The following is a 22,496-nucleotide window of genomic DNA, read 5'->3' on the forward strand; positions in this document are numbered from 1 at the left end:
AGAGTGAATACACATACTATACAGAGATGCTGTATGAGAAACCAATGTGAGTTTGGAAAATTGCACAATATACATTTATTTTTGGATAACTCAACAATGGAATTATGATCAGTAGAAATGGCCATGTCATGGGACCTTTAACAATAAATATCTATTTTTTATTGCACATTTTTACTTTTTACAATTTTTAAAAGGTATGTGGACTAAAATATAAATTAATATTAAAAATAATAAAACTGCTGAGGAATGGGATCAATGATGAGGTGTGTTGAAATGCAGGAATAGGCGAAGTATAAATAAGAATATTTGTTGAAATGTGTTTTACTTATCAGCTTTTTATAGCACTTCTGACTATTCATACATAGGATGCAGCTAACATTGCTTTAACAATTTCAAACACTATACAAGACAAAGAAAAACATATGTGAAATATACTAGCAGATATGTAGCATGCTTAAAGTAAGGTCAAATATGCAAGACAATATAACAAATAAAATGATCCAAAAGTTAACAACAGATAACCCACCCAGCAAAAGTAAGACATAAATAAATAAAAACACGTATAAAACTTGTACAACAAACCATTAAAATGTCAATTGATAAATAATAAATATTTAAACATAAATAAGGCACTTAAATATATATAAATATATACGTATTTATTTGAATATCAACATGTCAAATGAATACATTAAATGAGCGCTTTTTGTAGTTTGTAGTTCTTCAGCGAATGCATTACGGAAACGGCTATTTTCCCCCTCCTCTGATTGGCTGCATCACCAACCCCCGCCCACTACGTCCACACGTTCTGTTGCAATCTCAAAATAAAAGATGGCGACTCGACCCGCGTAAATTGGAGCTCTAGAAGGTAGTACATTTCAAATAAACACATTATTCCCTCTCTTTCTCGGGTTTACAAACAACACAGGCTATAACCCCAGAGCACGTGAAGACCTGAGTACAGTTGAATGCATGCTTGCCTCATTATTGTATGCACTTTTAACACCCGCGGCCTAGCTGTGGTTATAAGCCTCGGGTTTGCCTGCGTTGTTTATCCCGGAAAACTTGGGGGTTGCTCAGCGACACGGATCTGAGTGGTAGAGATGTTGGGAGTCAAAGTGAATGGAGAAGGGGTGTGTTTGTGTATCTTTACGAAAGGAGGCGGGAGTTTGTTATTAGCTATCATTTGTCTAACTCCTTTGTAGTTAACAGACCACATTCTTTTTGTATTTTTACTAGTGTTTATCCTCAAGAAGCTTCAATCATTGAGCACTTTAGAGCAGCGTTTTGTCCAGGACACCTGCAGCTCTAGATCAGCAGGAATAGCAACCCCTATGTTGTTGTAATAGACTTTGTTTATGTCCTGCAGAGGTGGGAGAAGTACTCATATCTTGTACTTGAGTAAAAGTAGAAGTACTCATATCTTGTACTTGAGTAAAAGTAGAAGTACCAGAGAGTAGGAATACTCTGTTACAGTAAAAGTCCTGCATTCAAAATGTTCCTCAAGTAAAAGTATAAAAGTATGATCATCAAAATATAGTGAAAGTAGCGACAGTAAAAGTATTCATTGTACAGATTGGTCCATTTCAGAATAATAGATATGATATGTTTTATAATGATTGATCATGAAAGTGTTCTTAAAGCTGGTAAAGGTGCAGCTAGTTTGAATGACTTTGTATACTGCAGGGTAGCTGGTGGATTTACTCCAGGTGGAACTAAAGTCTGATTCAACACTTGATTATATTTCCCATCATTCATCCACATCTGTAAAGTAACTAAAGGGATTAAATACATGTAGTGGAGGAAAAGTACACCATTTACCTCTGAACTGTAGTGGGGTTAGATACTCAAGTAAAGTACAAGTGTCCCCAAAGTGTACTTGAGTAAATGTACTTAGTTACTTTACACCACTGGGAGTAGCTACCCTATGTACTGTAGTCGTAAGCGTCTAGGTAACGTTACATTATGAAGAATATGTAGCCTTGTTTTTGTGTAATGTTGAACTGATTGTTTTTGTCCAGAATAGATATTTTATATATTCAATACTTTAACTTTAATTTTCTTTTCACTTTACAGGTCTGGATCCTGCCTTATGTTTTCATTGTGACGTTCTGTGACGGATCGACGTGTTGACAGAAGAGGGGCTATGGCTTTTGAGGAGATCAAGAGTAAAGGAGGAATGGGTAATAATGTCTACCTGTAAATTACATCGGGTAAAGGCTTATCAAACAGGCCATTTTTCAGAGTTATAATTATATAATTTGCACAGGATATGACACGTATAATAGCCTTTATAGAATCTGTGTTTCATTCAATCTTTATTTTTTTAAGTAAATAATACTCAGTGAATGTATTGTAGATATGGTGATGGACGGAGAAAGAGGCCTTGTAGCCGGTCGGAGCCAGAGAGAGAAGAGGAGGTCGTACAAGGATCTGTTGAGGGAGGAAGAGGAGATCGCTGCTCAGGTCCGGAAGTCTTCCAAGAAGCGTCCCAAAGTAAGTCGACTTCCCACGTTAAATTCACCTCAAATCCCAGAAAGCCTTAAAGACATTATGCCACTAATTATGCCGTTATAACACTTTATAATCGTTTAAACTCACTGGTGTAATTTGGTGAAATAAAAAGCAATTGTGTCATTTCAATTCAGGATTCAGAGCTGTTCATGCTCGGAGGAGACTCGCACAAAAAGAAGAAGAAACACAGCGATGACTACTACTACAGAGGTGAGAGGATGATACCTCAAGGTTCAAGGCTTTTATTGGTCATGTGTGCATAGCTACAGTGTGGTTATGACAATGAAAATCTTAGGTCACAGGCTCCTCCCACAGTGCAACACAATGAAACAGATACAATATAATATAATAGAAACAGTGCAGAATAGTCTATATACAGCAATTGGAATATTGATATATGAGTTGCAAACAGATGAATGTTATGGATGTTATTTCAGAAGTTCAGGTGTTTATCATTCTTATGGCCTGTGGTTAGTGCTGCTTACCGGTACGCCGAACCGGTACTGGACTTGTAAAAAGTTTCGGTTCAAGTCCGGTTAAAACCGGAACGTCAGGAACCGGTACTTACGTATATTCTCCTTTTTGTTCTAAACCATCTAAAACCTTCCATAGATCGAGACATTTGCGCTGAGAAAAGACGAAAAACATTGTTTTGGCTTCTGATATGGCGGCTATTACTGAACTCACGAAGTCTCGCAAAATATCGCAACTGCTCGCGAGATCTTTGTGACGTCAAGGGAAGCTGGACACTGAGAGCGTGGGATGCTGGTTGCCATATATGGTAGTGTAGCTAAGCTAACTCCTTTGTATGTATGGTGATATAGTGTCTGCCAAAAGAGCAACACTTCACCCAGACAATGTCAATATGCTGTTGTTCTTGAACAAGAACACATAGACTTTTACTCTTGCATATTGAGTCTTGTATGTACATCACTATGTATGTAGTTGTGTTGTGTAGTTAGTAACACATGTAGAGTTCTAGAAAAGACATGGTGTAGACACAAGTTGGAAGGGGGCACAATAAACCTGACGAGTTTGAATTTGAGTTGATTATGAGTTTATTTTCAATTGATAATTAGCTCACAATAAGTTCACTTTAGTTACTCACACAACTTGACACAAGTCCGGACTTATAAGTCCGGACCTGAACCTGAACCTCTGGACTTGAGTCCGGACCTGAACCTGAATGTGAGTCCAGGTACACAGCACTACCTGTGGGATGAAACCAGCGTTTCCGCCAGGAGGGCGTCTTGCCGTCATTTGACGCTCTTATTCAGCTCGGAGCGCCCTGAACTCGAGCAGAGGGCGCCCAAAATGTGTTATAATTTGAGAAAAGATCGAGAGTTTTTATCGCTTGAAAAGACGAAAAGAAAAACGGACATCGCTCTGTTGGAGGGGCAAAGGAGTCTGGTGGGATTATTTTCGCCTCCAGCAAAGCGTGTTCCTGTGACGGAAAAAATACAAACACTGCATCTTCCAAGGACCGTGCCAGGAAGGGTGTCCCTGTCGGCAGGGAGACGTAAAGAGATAGGACAAGGGACTGCGTAATGTGTGTGTGACTTTGTTAGGGCTGCAGGATTTTGGGAAAAAATGTAATTGCGATTTTTCTGACAGATATTGCAATACGATTTGCGATATTTGTTTTAAAGCGACCCAACGGAATTTTATTGTAAAATGCGGCCATATCTCCGGCTAGGAAGGTCGCATCAACGTGCTCCCGTCTCCAGCACCCCCGCAGCCCGAGCTACGAGTGAAATAACTTACATGAAACTTCTGTTGGGTTGCTTTAAAGTGGACCTATCATGCTATATTTGAATAATATAGTGTAGGACCATACCTATATAAGGCATATTTATACTTTTCATTTTTCAAAATACCAAACAGATCATGCATTTTAGCCATTCCTCATTTCTCTCAATTTAACACAGTCTTTGTATCATGGGCTGATTCTGTGAGAACAGCACCATCTACAGGCCTGGCATATGTACTACAGCGTCTCCAGCGCTTTCCAACGGCAATGTCCGTGGCTGTCTCCTCCTGATTGGTGGAGTTGGCCCAATAGCCGTAGCGCCACTTCTGTGACGTCACAGAAGTGTTCAAATCTGGATCAGTCTGTATCAGATCCATTGCAGCCCCTTTTTAAGAGATTTGGGTATGGAGGAAAATAGAGAGGGTTGTGTTTTCTGACACTTGGTGAGTTCCCTGGAACACCGGGGACACATGTTCATGTAGAAAAGACGTACAAAAGTGCATTTTGCATGATAGGTCTCCTTTAAAGTCAAGCTTCAGTTTAAGATTCACCCTGTAATAGAAACATGTGATGGAGCATTACTAACCTGACTCAGACGGTTTGTTTCACCAAACCATCTAGGAGAGCTCCATTGGAAGCCATTTAGAAAGGGCAGGCACTTTCAAAAATACTTGGCAGGTGATTGGATCAATCTGTCTATCACCTTCTATCATGGGCCACTTCTGATTGGTTAACAATGGCTTGTACACGTGGAGCACAGCACTTCTGATTGGTGTGGATGACTGACACACAAGAACAAACATTTTTTTTTTTAAAAAGCTCTCGGGGTGGACGCCCTCTCAGCCCTGGTCTGGTGGAAACACTGGATGAAACTGTCCCAGAGTCGAGTGTTTTTTTTGCTCACAAACACATTTATCTCCGTTACAGTTACATCCTCTGCTACTGAATTTCCCCACGGGGATTAACGGCCCGTCCACACACAGGCATGAAAAAAATCTTTCAAAGCTTCGCCCATTCACTTGAATGGGGTGACGTAGAAGATTTTTAATCTTCGCCGAACTGCATTGTGGGGAGCGGAGCATGGCTTTGCAGGCATCGTGAGCAATGTTCAACTTTTGATGCTCCCGATGCTTTCGAAGCTGGCATCAGCCAATCAAATCCCGTTTATGCAAATCCCGCCAGTACAAGCACTAGCCAATCAAACCGCGTGACCTGTATGCAGATACCGCTTCGGTCTTTTCCATATGTCATAAAATGGAGGATAAATTAATCATCGCTGTAGGAAATGTCCCGGTCCTTTACGACTGCTCTCTGTTCACCTACCGGGACCTAAACCGGAGGAACCAGGCATGGAGGGAGGTGGCAGAGACAGTGGGTGAAACTGGTAGGTTTTCACCTGTTTGGGGATTTTATATCCAGTTTACTTCGTTTTAACATTGAATGGACAGGCTTTGTATGCCGGGGGCGGGCGGGAGATTCCTGATTGGTTTTTGGTTTCGTGAAATCGCCAAGCTTCAGACACGCCCAGCATCAAGATTCTGTTCATGCCTGTGTGGACGGGCCGTAATAAAGCTCCATCTTATCTTATCAAAACACTCGGCCTCTGTATTAACTTTTCTTTTTGTCGTCCCTGTTTCAGACCACGATGGCCCTCCTCCCCACAAGAAGAAGCACAAATCTGCAGACCGCTCCCCCATGTCCCCCCCCTCCTCCTCCCTCCCCACAGACACAGCGATGGGCCTCCTGCAGGCCATCACCTCCCCTCTGGCCACCGGTTCAGACCCCAGCCCCCATTTACACAAGAAACCCTCGTACCCTCCTTTCTCCTCGCACTCCTCCAAGGACCGTAAGCGTGAGAGCAGCAGCGGAGGCGGAGGAAGCAAAGGCAGCCATTCCTTCTCTCACAACCGTCCTCCATCCTCTTCCTCCTCTTCAAAGAAGCACTCCTCCTCCTCCTCCTCCTCCTCCTCAAAGTCGTCCCTGTTTCACGGCGGCGCCCCCAAAGAGGAGCCGCTGACGCTGCGGGAGGCCGACGGGCTGAAGATGAAGCTCATCATGTCGCCGGAGAAAGAGGAAGGAGAGACGTTCCCGTTCCCGCCTCCTCACTCGTCTAAAGGAGGCGGGAAGAAGGAGAAGGACAGAGACCGGACGCAGCACTCGAAGACGACCAAGAAGAAAGTCCAGCAGAGCAGAGATCCACTTCCTGTGGTGGGGAAAGAGGTGGAGGTGGAGGGTAAGAGACATCTCAATGATGTTGTTTTTAGATAGGCTGTAGTCTCTACTTTAAAGAGTCCTCTCCTGCTGATGTTCAGTTGTATATCAGTATGTAGTGTCTCTACTTTAAAGAGTCCTCTCCTGATGATGTTCAGGTGTATATCAGTATGTAGTGTCTCTACTTTAAAGAGTCCTCTCCTGCTGATGTTCAGGTGTATATCAGTATGTAGTGTCTCTACTTTAAAGAGTCCTCTCCTGCTGATGTTCAGGTGTATATCAGTATGTAGTGTCTCTACTTTAAAGAGTTCTCTCCTGCTAATGTTCAGGTGTATATCAGTATGTAGTGTCTCTACTTTAAAGAGTCCTCTCCTGCTGATGTTCAGGTGTATATCAGTATGTAGTGTCTCTACTTTAAAGAGTCCTCTCCTGCTGATGTTCAGGTGTATATCAGTATGTAGTGTCTCTACTTTAAAGAGTCCTCTCCTGCTGATGTTCAGGTGTATATCAGTATGTAGTGTCTCTACTTTAAAGAGTCCTCTCCTGCTGATGTTCAGGTGTATATCAGTATGTAGTGTCTCTACTTTAAAGAGTCCTCTCCTGCTGATGTTCAGGTGTATATCAGTATGTAGTGTCTCTACTTTAAAGAGTCCTCTCCTGCTGATGTTCAGGTGTATATCAGTATGTAGTGTCTCTACTTTAAAGAGTCCTCTCCTGCTGATGTTCAGGTGTATATCAGTATGTAGTGTCTCTACTTTAAAGAGTCCTCTCCTGCTGATGTTCAGGTGTATACCAGTATGTAGTGTCTCTGCTTTAAAGAGTCCTCTCCTGCTGATGTTCAGGTGTATATCAGTATGTAGTGTCTCTACTTTAAAGAGTCCTCTCCTGCTGATGTTCAGGTGTATATCAGTATGTAGTGTCTCTACTTTAAAGAGTCCTCTCCTGCTGATGTTCAGGTGTATATCAGTATGTAGTGTCTCTACTTTAAAGAGTCCTCTCCTGCTGATGTTCAGGTGTATATCAGTATGTAGTGTCTCTACTTTAAAGAGTCCTCTCCTGCTGATGTTCAGGTGTATATCAGTATGTAGTGTCTCTACTTTAAAGAGTCCTCTCCTGCTGATGTCCAGGTGTATATCAGTATGTAGTGTCTCTACTTTAAAGAGTCCTCTCCTGCTGATGTTCAGGTGTATATCAGTATGTAGTGTCTCTACTTTAAAGAGTCCTCTCCTGCTGATGTTCAGGTGTATATCAGTATGTAGTGTCTCTACTTTAAAGAGTCCTCTCCTGCTGATGTTCAGGTGTATATCAGTATGTAGTGTCTCTACTTTAAAGAGTCCTCTCCTGCTGATGTCCAGGTGTATATCAGTATGTAGTGTCTCTACTTTAAAGAGTCCTCTCCTGCTGATGTTCAGGTGTATATCAGTATGTAGTGTCTCTACTTTAAAGAGTCCTCTCCTGCTGATGTCCAGGTGTATATCAGTATGTAGTGTCTCTACTTTAAAGAGTCCTCTCCTGCTGATGTTCAGGTGTATATCAGTATGTAGTGTCTCTACTTTAAAGAGTCCTCTCCTGCTGATGTTCAGGTGTATATCAGTATGTAGTGTCTCTACTTTAAAGAGTCCTCTCCTGCTGATGTTCAGGTGTATATCAGTATGTAGTGTCTCTACTTTAAAGAGTCCTCTCCTGCTGATGTTCAGGTGTATATCAGTATGTAGTGTCTCTACTTTAAAGAGTCCTCTCCTGCTGATGTTCAGGTGTATATCAGTATGTAGTGTCTCTACTTTAAAGAGTCCTCTCCTGCTGATGTCCAGATGTATATCAGTATGTAGTGTCTCTACTTTAAAGAGTCCTCTCCTGCTGATGTTCAGGTGTATATCAGTATGTAGTGTCTCTACTTTAAAGAGTCCTCTCCTGCTGATGTTCAGGTGTATATCAGTATCTAGTGTCTCTACTTTAAAGAGTCCTCTCCTGCTGATGTCCAGATGTATATCAGTATGTAGTGTCTCTACTTTAAAGAGTCCTCTCCTGCTGATGTTCAGGTGTATATCAGTATGTAGTGTCTCTACTTTAAAGAGTCCTCTCCTGCTGATGTTCAGGTGTATATCAGTATGTAGTGTCTCTACTTTAAAGAGTCCTCTCCTGCTGATGTTCAGGTGTATATCAGTATGTAGTGTCTCTACTTTAAAGAGTCCTCTCCTGCTGATGTTCAGGTGTATATCAGTATGTAGTGTCTCTACATGTCTCCATGCTCTAATGTTCAAAAAGCCCTTTATTGTTCTCATACTGTCTGTGCTGCAGCACCTCTTTTCACCCTCTGTCTGAAACCAGAGCCCAGTCTGCTCTGATTGGTTAACCACTTAGAGATGTCCCGCCCCTTAGCGTATCACGTACAATGTGTGGGGGAGCGCTAGCCAATAGGAGCCGACTGTTATGTAGTGATGCCACTATGTTACAGAAGTAAACAAAGGAGTCCAATGGAGGCGTTGCAGGGGCACAGGGATTGTAACCCTTGCAGACCTTTCACATGCACTAAAACACTACAGGAAATGCAATTCCCCGAAAAGCAAGCCACATCGTAAAAACAAACGTAGAATAAATACAGATTCCAAAACTGATTTAAAAATCACTGACAATTTAAACTACATCTGTGTAATTAATAATCCTTACTGTGTTCTCTGCTACTCAGGTCATTACGGAGGAGGCATGGGAGACGACAGCTCTTCCTCCGGGGCAGAACTGGAGGCCGGTGAACTGGTTATAGACGATTCGTACACACACCTGTCAAAGAAGAAGAAGAAGAGCAAAAAGAGCAAGAAGAAGAAGGACAAGGAAAAAGACCGAGACAAGGAGAAAAGTGGGAAGGACAAGAAGCACAGCAAGGGGTTTGGAGGTGAGAACTGTTTGTTGACTGTTTTTTTGTTTATGTGAAATATTTACGGCATAAAATACGTCAGTAAAACCCCACTGGTAGATTTAGTTTACTTTATTTGTTTCTAGTGTCGTGGTCAGTCCCCATCGATCAACCGTCACAAAGAACAGTAAATGGAGCAGCTTTAGCCAACATTGCTCATTTCCAGCTGTTGCCCCCGGCCTTTTTAAAATCACAACACATCAACAGCATTAGTTATAAAGACAAGTAGATAGAGGCGAAAGGATAAAAGAGAACAATGAAATGCAAACAACACACGTTACTACATACATGTCACATATAGCACATCACAATCACACAGAGGACACGAGGGGTCATTTAAAGAGCCCCCATGATACTGCTTCTCATCAATATATTACAGGTCTCAGATATATCCAGAGCCTGTCTCTGATTGGCTGAAACACCAAACAGATCATTGCAGCATTACCCATAATCCCCTCTGTTTCAGCCCTGTTTCCAAAGTGCTGATTCTCTGTCTGTTACTTTAGATCAGGGGTTCCCAAAGTGGGAGATGACTACAAAATAAAAATGGAAAATAAAAAATAAAAAAAAAAAACAATTTTTTTTATCAATTTTTTTTATTTATTACTATTAATAATAACGTTTGCATATAAATGTTTCAGGGGCGGACTAGCCATCTGTATAATTTCCCAGCAACGAGGCTCCCCCTTTGACAATCTACTAGCACAGTGTTTCTCAGAGTTTTTCATACCAAGGACCACTCAACCAATAAAAAACACTCACGGACCACCTAACTCCAAAAATATCCCAAAACAATAGGCCTGCTTACCCACTCCAACAGTATATAATAAATTAGAGCCTAATAATGACATCTTAACCTTCTCTATATCGCCTCGTTCACACATTAAATCAACCATACAAATACAACTACAGAGGAGACATGAAGAAGAGGGGACACATGTTGATGTAGAAGAGACATGAAGAAGAGGGGACACATGTTGATGTAGAAGAGACATGAAGAAGTGGATGTTGCGTAATAGGGGACCTTTAAGGACAGAGGTTTCTAGCAAGTGTCTAAATGAGACGTCTAAACGTCATCGCGCTGAACAGTTATCTTTACGTGCCTCCCCTCAGACTCGTCGAGGAGCCACAGTCACTCCCATCCCACCGTCACTCACAGCGCCGTGGGGCCGATGTACGCCATGAGCTCGCCCGTCCCTCCTCCTCCTCATCATCACCCCGCAAACGATGGGGTGACGGAAAAGAAGAAGAAGAAGAAAGACGAGAACGATCGGGATAAACACGACAAGGACAAAGAAAAGGTCAGACGCTGTTTGGAGATGTTTCACGTTGGCAGAGGTGGGAAGTAGTGGAGTACAAATACTTTGTTACGGTACTTAAGTACATGTTTCTGGTATCAGTACTTTACTCCAATACTTATTTTTCTGACCACTTTTTACTTTCTACTTCTTAAATGTTGAACTCAAATACCTGTACTTTCTACTTCTCTCATTTTCCAAACAGGCTGGTTCCTTTAGTTTGAATTAGAGATGTCCCGATCCGATCACGTGATCGGGGATCGGAGCCGATCACGTGATTTTCAAAAGATTGGAATCGGGAGGAAAAAAATCGGGGATCGGGATTTAAAAAAAAAAAATTATATATATAAATACTTTTTTTTAAATGTTGTATTCAATGTTACAAAACAAAAATGACCATGTTCAAGTCTTAAAGTCATCCTGAGGCCTTAGTTTTGGTTTCAAATGACACAACATCATGTATGTGTTGCTTCTTTGGGGCTTGTTTTCATAGACCTGCTTATTTCTCTCAAATCTGGCAACAGAGTGGGCGCAGTGTCTAATTGTAGCAGTAAGCTAACGAGTACTGATAAGCTTTATTCTGTTTTGATCCAATGCTGCACAACTGAACTGATCCAATGCTGCTGTGAAAGAAAGAAGCTATATCCATGTTGGATAGAATATCCAATTTAAATAAAAAAATAACCTTAAGGGACAACTTGAATGCTTTTTTTCCTCTTAATGCATTGCATAAAGATCGGATCGGGAAAAATGGGTATCGGCAAATTGTCAAAATCAAATGATCGGAATCGGATCGGCAGCAAAAAAAGGTGATCGGGACATCCCTAGTCTGAATGTGTGTTTGGTGGCGTGATCATTATTATTTAGAGTCATTGCGTGCCTATTGATTTGAACACGATCCGTGTATCCATCCCTTCCTGGTCTTCTCTAAAGAAGAGGGACCAATGGAAACGTTGTCATGTTGCCGTTGGTCACCATGGAAACATTCATTAGCTAACAATGACATTATTGTTCTATTAATATAAAGGGAGGTCAGGTACTCTTTAAAACAGCTGCTAGTTATGGGTACTTTTTACTGAAGTACATTTCGAAGCCTCTTTACTTTCACTTGAGTAAAGAAGTTTAGTCAGTACTTCTACTTTCACCATTTTAAACACGAGTATCTGTACTTCTACTTGAGTAAAGGATGTGTGTACTTGTACCATCTCTGCTCGTTGGGTTGGTCGTTAAAGATGCAGTCAAAAAGGAAATGTAGCTTTGACAAAAATACAATGTGCCTACGTTCTTTTGTTTCTCTGACTTTGCTAATAGACTTTTGCAACGTTAACTAGTCGCTAACTACGGCTATTTCTTGGAAAGGTAACACTTTAATAACCTCTGTTTTCCTCTCTCAGCCCAAGAAGAAGAACATGACAGCGTACCAGGTGTTCTGTAAGGAGTACAGAGTCAACATTAATGCAGAACAGCCGGGACTAGGTGGGTCAAATCAGGACTGCGTGTGTTTGTGATGTATGGAAGCATTTTGGTGGACCAACTCAAATTCAAAGAGCATTTAGGCAGACATTTTCTTTATTCACATTTGAAATTCTAACATCTTTTATTATGAGTGGCAACTTGGGTTTTTCATTTTTAAATTGTAAGAAAATGTAAATGAAGTTTTATGAAAATTAAAATGGAAATGTAATATTTTTTTTATTTGGGTTACGGATTTTAAAATGCGAAATTAAGTTACGATAATTCAATTACAATTGAAATATTTAACATTTGAATACCGTCAATACAGTCATAGTCTTTCATTTTTTTTTTGCAATTATTATTATTTTAAAAGTTTTGTCACAGAATGCCCGTGCTAATAGTTTGAATTGTTATTGCATTTCTTTTCATTTTAATTCAAATTTTGACCAATTAAATATATATAAATATTTAAATGGCAATCAAAATACGACTTCAATCTTAATTTGTAATTGAATCTGCTAAATGCTTCCATAGTAATTAAACTGATTTGCACCTTGTCCTCACATCACTTTATACACATTTTAAATATTTAGTTTTTGTGTCTGATCCACAGTCTTTGGTGAGCTAAGCAAAAAGCTGGCGGAGGTGTGGAAGGCGATGCCAGAGAAAGACAAGCTGGTGAGTTTCTTAATAGAATAGATAGATATATAGAATTGGGAGGGATGGTCTCACATGCAGAGCACACAGTGACATGTGTTCTCTGCTTTGAACCCATCCTAGTACCAGGAGTCTAATAGGAGCAGTGGGCAGCTATTGCACAGCGCCCAGGGAGCAATGGGGGTGGGGGGGGGGGGGGTGTCCTGTGCCTTGCTCAAGGGCACCACGGCAGGGCAGGAGGTGAACTGGGACCTCTCCAAGTAGCAGTCCACGCTCCAAATGTAGGTCTGTTCGGGGACTTGAACCGGCGACCCTACGGCTCCCAGTCCAAGCCCCTCCTGACTGAGCCACTGCCATATTAACTAATGTTAGCACCCGTTTCTCTGTTAAGCCTCTTCTGATGTCGTGTTGGAGCTTTAACCGTGTTCTCCGTGTGCAGGTGTGGAAGCAGAAGGCTCAGTATCTGCAGCACAGACAGAACAAAGCCGAGGCAACGACCGTCAAACACAAGAGCGCCCCCGAGGGGAAGAGCAAAGGTAGCACGCAGACGTCATGGTAACACTTTAGATTCATGTACACATATTCACCATCAGCTAGTTGTTCATTAACACGCATATTAAAGCCAAACTACTAGCTCATTAGGGAACATGTTCTGAATTAGAAATACCTCATTTTGAGTTCATCATGAACACTTGTAGTTTCATGTCTTGTTACATAAGAGTAGATCATATTTGTTCGGTGTTATTATGGGAGAGTTACTGTTCTTGAGGTACTGCTACTGCATATTGAGACCAACACTCATGTACAACAACTTCCTTACGTACAATACATAAGCACTCATTAGAGGGTTATTGATGAATAACTCTTAGCTAATGGCTTAGTACTTGTAGAATATGGTCATGTAGAATAAGGCTTTTAATAAGTGTTTAATAATGACTAATAAAGAGCCAAGATACTGCTAATAATCATGTTAATTAACAACTAGTTGATGGTTAACTTGTGTACCTTAATATAAAGTGTTACCAACTTTACTTATACATTTTATATTGTTGCATCGATTCGGTTGTCTTGTCTGTCAGAGAGAAACCATTATTTATTTTATTCTTATTATCATACCTTTGACCTCCTTGTGTCTCTTAACCTGATCAAATGTTATATTTTGCTGCATGTACCTTAACATCTAATCTGAGGGAAACTTCTTATTGTATATTTTTAACTTGCGATGTGTCATTTTGTAAAGCTGCATTGTCTTGTATGAAAGTGCAATATAAATAAAGCTTTAATATTATATTTTATAGCACATCTCATACCCTCAAGGTAACACAAAGTGCTTCACAAAAATCAAAACCATACTATCTCTCCCTTCCCTGTTCATAAACAAAGCAACACATAACCTCGTGATTTATAAAAACACTTAATAGCAACGTAAATCAACTAACGGGACTGGATTATAACAAGTGTGTTTGTTCATTAAAGTAATAGGAGCAGGAACAGGGATGGTGTCCCCCAGCAGAGCGCCTGGAAACCTCTCTCTGTCTCCGGCTAGAGTTCCTGAGGTGGATCCCATCGATGCAGCCGCTCACCTGCAGCTGCTCGGAGAATCCCTGTCTCTGATTGGCCATCGGCTGCAGGAGACTGAGGTGAGTCTGTCACAAGGACAGTGTTAGGAAAATATCACTCTTGAGCTTCAGTCTCAGGATCCATGTATCTGTGATCCTCTCCAGAATGGAAGGAGTCATCACATACAGAGCATCAGCTAGTTCCTGAACAGTGTCCTTCACATGCAGTAATCAGCAGCGAACCGCTTCAACACGTGTCTTTCGGTTTATTCACGGCATTCATTTTGTTATTCTACAGTATCGTTGTTTAATAGTTATTTGTTAATGTAACCCAATTTGTGTTCTTTGAAATTGAAAAGGATATGGCATTGTGTTTGTTACTTTCGTTGCAGTTGTATATGTCTTACGTGTAAATTGGCTTGGCTTCCTATTTATGGACATGCTTTTATTTTGAAGGAGAGTTAGCGCTGTTAACAGGAAGTTGTTGTTGTTGCTATGGAAACAACGTGACGGAGATTAACAGAGAAAAGTAATATCTACATATAAAGACGGAGAAAGTAAACGATAACGTTTATGGTTAAGTGTTAGACCCCCCGAAGAGGCACAAGCTCTTACGTTGATTTTGGAGATTTCAATAAATTCAATTTGGAAAAAAAACGGGTAAAAAACAAACGAATATCCGAATAACGAAATTGAAACCCGAAGAGTACTCCAACGAACGAATATTCGGATATTCGGATATTCGGGTACAGCCCTAATGTGCACAGCTACAGTTGGGATACCTTTGTTATCATGTTACTCTCATGTTGGAAGAGGACCTTCAGTGTTTTCCCAACAGACCGATACAGGAAAACATTCCATGCCGACTGCAATAACTCTGTACACCAAATCTTCTCAATACAAGTGTCAACACAAATCTAACGATAGGCTTTAAACAAAGTTCACAACAATCACATGATAAGTTGTTGATGTATTTTATGTTTTCGAAAAACAAAAATGTATTATTTCAACCAGAAACCTTTAGACTTTGAGATAAGGGAAATAAAAAATGTCAAAAAATATCACTCACTTCTTTATTTGCACGTCAGTTTGCCTCTACATAAAAACCAAAACATACGAAATAGCCCAAAACATTGACATAATAAGAAAGAAACTTGAATTTGAAGTGACTTTCCTTTTTCTATGCAGTGAAATAAGTGAGTCTGATATTCCTTGCTGGTTCGTGCGTTGGTCAATTGCAGTGTTTCTTACTCTTTCTGTATATTTGACTGCCTGCTCTTTAGGCCCTGCTGCTGTCACAACATCATTTCCCAATGTCGGATCAATAAAGTCTTCTCTTCTCTAAATCTCTGTGTTAGGGCATGGTGGCGGTGTCCGGCAGCCTGTCTGTCCTCCTCGACTCCATCCTGTGTGCTCTGGGCCCGCTGACCTGTCTCACTGCTCAGATACCGCAACTCAACGGCTGCCCTCGAAACGTCCTGGTAAAGTACAACGCTTAATATAAATAAATATATATATATAATTGTATGCAGGTGTTTCCAGCTGTTTTAAAAACACTTCATATATGTTCACTTTTATTGCTGTTATCTAACAAAGCTCTCTCCTCTTGTTTTCTCTGACAGTCTAATACGTTGGACAACATCGCCTACATCATGCCGGGGCTTTGAGTGAAGGATAATCGAAATTTGACGTCAGAAATCCTCCGATATGACCCTCTGACTTTAATTTAAACAATTCTTATCTTAGCCGCGGAAAAGCCGGATATTTTTTAGCGTCAACGTGTTTTTAAAGTGTATTTTTGTAAACCTTGTTCTCTTAATTTTCCATTCATTATTTTAAAACATTTTACTGAGCATGTTGATTTCCGAGCTTAGTTTTAATGCTACTGTACAGCAGTGGTTCTCAAAGTAAAAAAAAAAAAAATTATAAAAAAAAAAGATTAAATTTTTTATTGTTTGAAAAATAATATGATACAGTACTATTACGTCTGGGTCTCTGTGTTTCATTAAAGCTCGGCTCTGTGTGTGGAACGAGCCATTTTGTGTGCGCGAGCGAGAGAGAGAGAGAGAGAGCGCACCGGTACCGGAGATCGTTGTTGTTAGCTTCTGGTGCTAGCGAGCTACGCTAACAGATATAAGAAGTTTTTTCAACAACAAAGTGGAGGAGAGTCCTCTCCTGTCAGTCTGAGAGGCTCAGTGAAGTAAAGGACTCTCTCAGTGTTTAGATAGTTAACTTTAGTCTAAGTTATCTCAGTGGGTCTCAAACGTTTTGGTCACCATTAATGTAAACAATTATTTCCGAGGCGCACGTTTATATGATCATTATAGTTATAAAAAAATAAGAGAATAAATGAAAAACAGGTATGAAATACTATTTGACAGTAAAACCAGAATAAAGTTTAAAAGGGTGATTTGTAAAATATGCATAAAGAAAAAGTAAATCTGTTTCCAGGTCTGTTTCATATGGGTGTTGAGAGATGTATCCACAGATCTCTTCATTTTGCTCTCAAAGTGCACCAGATTGATGCTTTTAACTTCAATATTTAAAAATGAATCTTCCCGGGGGAGCTTGCCCCCAGACCCCCCTATGTAAGGTCCACACACCACCTATAAAAATAGCACTTTACCCCTGCGTACACCTATATGCCGTGAGCTGATTATCGAGCCTTCATTGTAACAGTCGCGGGTACATTGTGTATTTGCGTGGGGATTGTTGCAGTAGAACATTCCACTGTAGCGCCCGGGACATTAATGGGAAACCCTAAATGTTTGAGCACCCTCTATGAAACGTCAAGCTACCCCACAGCACCCCCAAAATAAATCTCTGAGCCTGACTATTTGTGTTGGGGGGGCCCGACTTTTTTTTTTTCTCCAAAAGGGGGGCCTGACAGAAAAAGTTTGAGAACCACTGCTCTACAGGTTTGTGTGTGTGTGTGTGTGTGTGTGTGTGTGTGTGTGTGTGTGTGTGTGTGTGTGTGTGTGTGTGTGTGTGTGTGTGTGTGTGTGTGTGTGTGTGTGTGTGTGTGTGTGTGTGTGTGTGTGTGTGTGTGTGTGTCTAGGTATTTGATTTTTTTACTGAAATGTACAGGAGTGTGTGAGTCATTTGGTCATCATCAACATAATATATTTAGTTGTTCTTTTACCATGTAAAAAGTGCTGTTTTATACATTTGATATTTGACCGTGCATACAGCATTTAGACTTCCACTGCTCTGTAGAAAAGTGATAGAACTCATGTTTAGGTTGAACCGGTGAGGAACTGTAAGGTATTTAACAAAATGGAAACAATAAAACTGTTCCTAAATTCAGCTTCTGCTTTGATTCTTTATTCGACATACCGGCGGTAACACAACTTTGTTTCAGGCTGAAATACTTCAACGAGTTTCTAAATGTGATGCCACCTAACTTTGTTAACACATCCATGGTGGACAGATTATTAATTATAATGGCTTTGGTGATCTTCATGTAGTGTTTCTGTCTGTGCCGGTCAGCATGGACGGCTTGATTTCAATTTCCCAGACCAATGGAGGAATTTCTGGTTAATATTGACCCAATATTAATTTCTCTAAAATCACTTATGAGGACTTCACAGGCTCTAAAAGCTCAATCACAAGTGTTGCCTGATATAAGGTATGCGGTCCTACAAAGGTACGTCATGACTCAGATCGTGTACTTGAGTAAAAGTAGAAGTACTCAGATCTTGTACTTGAGTAAAAGTAGAAGTACTCAGATCTTGTTCTTGAGTAAAAGTAGAAGTACTCAGATCTTGTACTTGAGTGAAAGTAGAAGTACTCAGATCTTATACTTGAGTAAAAGTAGAAGTACTCAGATCTTGTTCTTGAGTAAAAGTAGAAGTACTCAGATCTTATACTTGAGTAAAAGTAGAAGAACTCAGATCTTGTACTTGAGTAAAAGTAGAAGTACTCAGATCTTGTACTTGAGTAAAAGTAGAAGTACTCAGATCTTGTACTTGAGTAAAAGTAGAAGTACTCAGATCTTGTACTTGAGTAAAAGTAGAAGTACTCAGGTCTTGTACTTGAGTAAAAGTAGAAGTACTCAGATCTTGTACTTGAGTAAAAGTAGAAGTACTCAGATCTTGTACTTGAGTAAAAGTAGAAGTACTCAGATCTTGTACTTGAGTAAAAGTAGAAGTACTCAGATCTTGTACTTGAGTAATCAAATCAAGTTTTATTTATATAGCACATTTATAAACGATTTTTGCTCGAGCCAAAGTGCTGTACATATAATAAAAATAGCCTACAGTAGAGACACTTTACAGCTAATACAATAAGCACAGATTATTCAGAATATCAGTATGAGAAAAAAAAACGACACCCTCTGTCCTTAGACCCTCACATGGTATAAGGAAAAGCTTCCAGAGAAACCCCACAGTTTAAAGGGGAACACGGGAGAAACCTCAGGGAGAGCAACAGAGGAGGGATCCCTCTCCCAGGACGGACAGACGTGCAATAGATGCCGTGTGTAAATCAAAGAGATAATACATTTTACAGCGTAGGTAGTCCAAATGTTAGGAAATGCATGTGTCTGTAATAAGAAGGTGAATCTACGAAGATGTCAACTACAATCCTGTGGGAGCCATCAGGGAGGCAGCATTACGAGACCCAGGCAGGACCGCAGAGACAGGTTTAGCCACGACCCGAAGTCCACGACTTAATCCAGAACTCAGGAGAGAGGATCCAGGACACAGGACCACAGCAAGAAGATCAGCCTCGACTCCGGATCCCGGCGTAGATATAGACACAAAACAAGAAAAAATGTGGCTGGGTTAATCGGAACAAGAGAATACACCGACACAGACAGACAGACAGACAGACGGAAGAACAAGCACTCCCTTAGAATAGGTTGAGGGCAAAGGGTAGTAAGTAAGAGAGTAAGACACATAGGTGAAGAGGCACACTCAGGGAACAAGGTCCCCACTGGAGCCTTAGTTGGAAATTGATGAGAGATAGGGAGGTACGCTGTGTCTACGAATCGTAACACTCCCCGGCCTGTCTAAACCACTCTGCAAACCGGTTCGAGTGGATAGAGAGGGAAAAGGTCCTGGATAAAAGTTATTCTTGATAAGAGAAGCCTAGAAGGCCAGAGAGAAAAAGTGAGTTTTAAGTGTTGATTAAAAAACCCCCACGGTCTGGGCCGACCTCACATGGAGGGGCAGAGTGTTCCAGAGCCTAGGGCCCGCTGCTGCGAATGCTCGGTACCCTCGGGTTTTGAGCCTGGTCTTGGGCACTACCAGCAGCAGCTGATCAGCCGACCTTAAAGCTCTGGCTGGGGTGTAGTGCTGGAGGAGTTCGGCTACATAGGCCGGAGCCAGCCCATTTAGGGCTTTGAAAACAAATAAAAGGAGTTTAAAATCTATTCTGAACCGAACTGGAAGCCAGTGCAATGAGGCCAGAATTGAGGTGATGTGGTCACGCTTTTTATGGCCAGTCAGAAGACGTGCAGCTGCGTTCTGCACTAGCTGCAGGCGTCCAATTGAGGCCTGGTCCATACCCACATACAGAGCATTGCAGTAATCCAGTCTCGAGGTGACAAAGGCATTAATAACCCTTTCTAGGTCTTCAAAAGATAAAAACGACTTGGTCTTAGCCAATAGTTATATTTAAAAAAAGCAGGTCTTGACTACCGTGCTGACCTGCTTATCAAATTTAAAAGCCCTATTGAAAGTCACTCCAAGGTTCATGACAGAGGGGAGGATGTTTATATTGAGGAAGCCCAGAATATCAACCGGAGAGACTGGAGTTCGCGGTCCAAAAAAGATGACCTCGGTCTTGCTGTCGTTGAGGGTGAGGAAGTTTTGGCTCAGCCAGGATTTAATCTCTGTTTATCAACTGCTGTAGTGATTTGGCATTTTGATTGAGAGGCAGATAGATCTGTACATCGTCAGCGTAACAATGTAAGGGGATGTTGTGTTTTGTGAGAATTGAGCCTAGGGGCAGTATGTACAGTAGAAAACGGATGGGGCCCAGAATCGAGCCCTGGGGAACCCCACAGGTAAGAGTGGCTTTGGCAGAGGAGAAGGTACCTAGCTGCACTGAGAGGCTACGGTCTGTCAGGTAGGACCTGAACCATGCAAGGGCAGAGCCTGTGATGCCTGCGGACTGTTCAAGCCGTGACAACAGGATGCTATGATCCACAGTGTCAAAGGCAGCTGGCAGGTTTAACAGCACCAGGACAGCTGAGCTACCTGAGTCGGCGGCTAGGAGCAGATAATTAAAAACTCTTAAAAGGGCTGTTTCAGTACTGTGCATGGGTTTGAAGCCAGACTGAAACTTTTCGTGGATGCCATGTGTGGTTAAAAACGACTGCAGCTGGACGTAGACTACTCGCTCCAGGGCTTTAGATAAAAAAAGGTAGCTGTGAGATGGGCCTAAAATTTGCGAGAATGGAAGAGTCGTGATTTTTATTTTTAAGTAGTGGCTTGACCACAGCATGTTTGAAGGCAGCTGGGACACATCCTGAGCTAAGAGAGGTGTTTACAAGCAATAAAAGCAGTAAAAGTAGAAGTACTCAGATCTGGTACTTGAGTAAAAGTAGAAGTACTCAGATATTGTACTTGAATAAAAGTAGAAGTACTCAGATCTTGTACTTCAGTAAAAGCAGAAGTACCCAGATCTTGTACTTGAGTAAACGTAGAAGTACCAGAGTGCAGTGGGTTGTGTGTTCGGATCAAGGGAGCACAGGTTCAAACCCCACTGCAGTCAGCATGTCGTTGTGTCCCTGAGACACTTCACCCCAAATCGCTCCTGTGGGGATTGCCCACAGTATTGAGTATGTTAGTCGCTTTGGATAAAAGCGTCTAACATGTGATGCAATGTAATGTGTAGGAATACTCTGTTACAGTAAAAGTCCTGCATTCAAAATATTCCTCGAGTAAAAGTAGAAGTACTCAGATCTTGTACTTGAGTAAAAGTAGAAGTACTCAGATCTTGTATTTGAGTAAAAGTAGAAGTACTCAGGTCTTGTACTTGAGTAAAAGTAGAAGTACCAGAGTGTAGGAATACTCTGTTACAGTAAAAGTCCTGTATTCAAAATGTTCCTCAAGTGAAAGTAGAAAAGTATTCTCATCAAAATATAGTGAAAGTAGCGACAGTAAAAGTAGTGATTGTGCAGATTGGTCCATTTCAGAATAATAGATATGATATGTTTTATAATGATTGATCATGAAAGTGTTCTCAAAGCTGGTAAAGGTGCAGCTAGTTTGAATGACTTTGTATACTGCAGGGTAGCTTGTGGATTTACTCCAGGTGGAACTAAAGTCTGATTTAACACTTGATTAGATTTCACATCATTCATCCAGATCTGTGAAGTAACTAAAGGTGTTAAATACATGTAGTGGAGTAAAAGTACACCGTGTACCTCTGAACTGTAGAGGAGTAGAAGTACACAGTACACAACTACTGAGAAATGAGAAATACTCAAGTAAAGTGTCTCAAAATGGTACTTGAGTAAATGTACTTAGTTACTTCCCAACTCTGCCCACTGTGACTAAAACTCTGGCATATGGCAAAAAATATGCCGGCTTATTTGTATTAAACCATTATTTTGGGAGAGGATTAGGGCCACATTTTTGGGGATGTGACCAAAAGTACAAATCTTGTTTTGAATGTTCTGAGATGAAAGTCAGAATTCTGCTATTTTCAGGAACATTTTAAAAAAAATGCAGGTTTTTTGGGTGACTTTTACGTACATAATGAATACATGTAGTTTTCTAAAATAGACATACAAGTGTGAAGGTAGATATGGTGCAAAATGCGAGAGCGTGTAAAACCTGATGTGAGCACTTGCAGAAAATAAATCTGAGCTTGTGTGCATACATTTACACTTGTATAAAATATCCACGTAACTGTGAACCAAATTTGAAGTCACAGAAGAAGAAAAAAAGTTTTGTAGCTTGTAGAAAAAAAATGAGCTTAGTGATGAAATATTCACTTGCAGAAAAACACATATTTTTTAAATATATTTTCCATTACAACTGCAACTTGCTTATTACAACCTCTCAAATCAGTCATTACAACTTGAAGAATCTGCTCTGTGGCAGTATAAATGGACGAATCTGCGATCTTGACTTTTGCTACACTTCTTGCGATAAATGTGTCGTAAAAGTAATTTTCACCTGTAGATC

General features: G+C 40.8%; 1 protein-coding gene across 1 annotated transcript; it reads left to right on the top strand.

Moving 5' to 3' along the window:
• The first annotated feature begins 775 nt into the window (after positions 1–775).
• On the top strand, positions 776–17,661 carry hmgxb4a (HMG box domain containing 4a). Its single transcript, XM_079643530.1, has 13 exons — positions 776–868; positions 2,077–2,183; positions 2,360–2,496; positions 2,649–2,724; positions 5,904–6,497; positions 9,162–9,365; positions 10,500–10,687; positions 12,079–12,160; positions 12,753–12,817; positions 13,236–13,332; positions 14,273–14,436; positions 15,714–15,836; positions 15,978–17,661. The coding sequence occupies exons 2-13, from the start codon at positions 2,147–2,149 to the stop codon at positions 16,020–16,022; spliced, it is 1,812 nt and encodes a 603-aa protein (XP_079499656.1). The 5' UTR covers positions 776–868; positions 2,077–2,146; the 3' UTR covers positions 16,023–17,661.
• Positions 17,662–22,496: the final 4,835 nt, after the last annotated feature.

Source organism: Notothenia rossii (genome assembly GCF_949606895.1).
Source record: "Notothenia rossii genome assembly, chromosome: 8".
Lineage (NCBI taxonomy): Eukaryota > Metazoa > Chordata > Actinopteri > Perciformes > Nototheniidae > Notothenia > Notothenia rossii.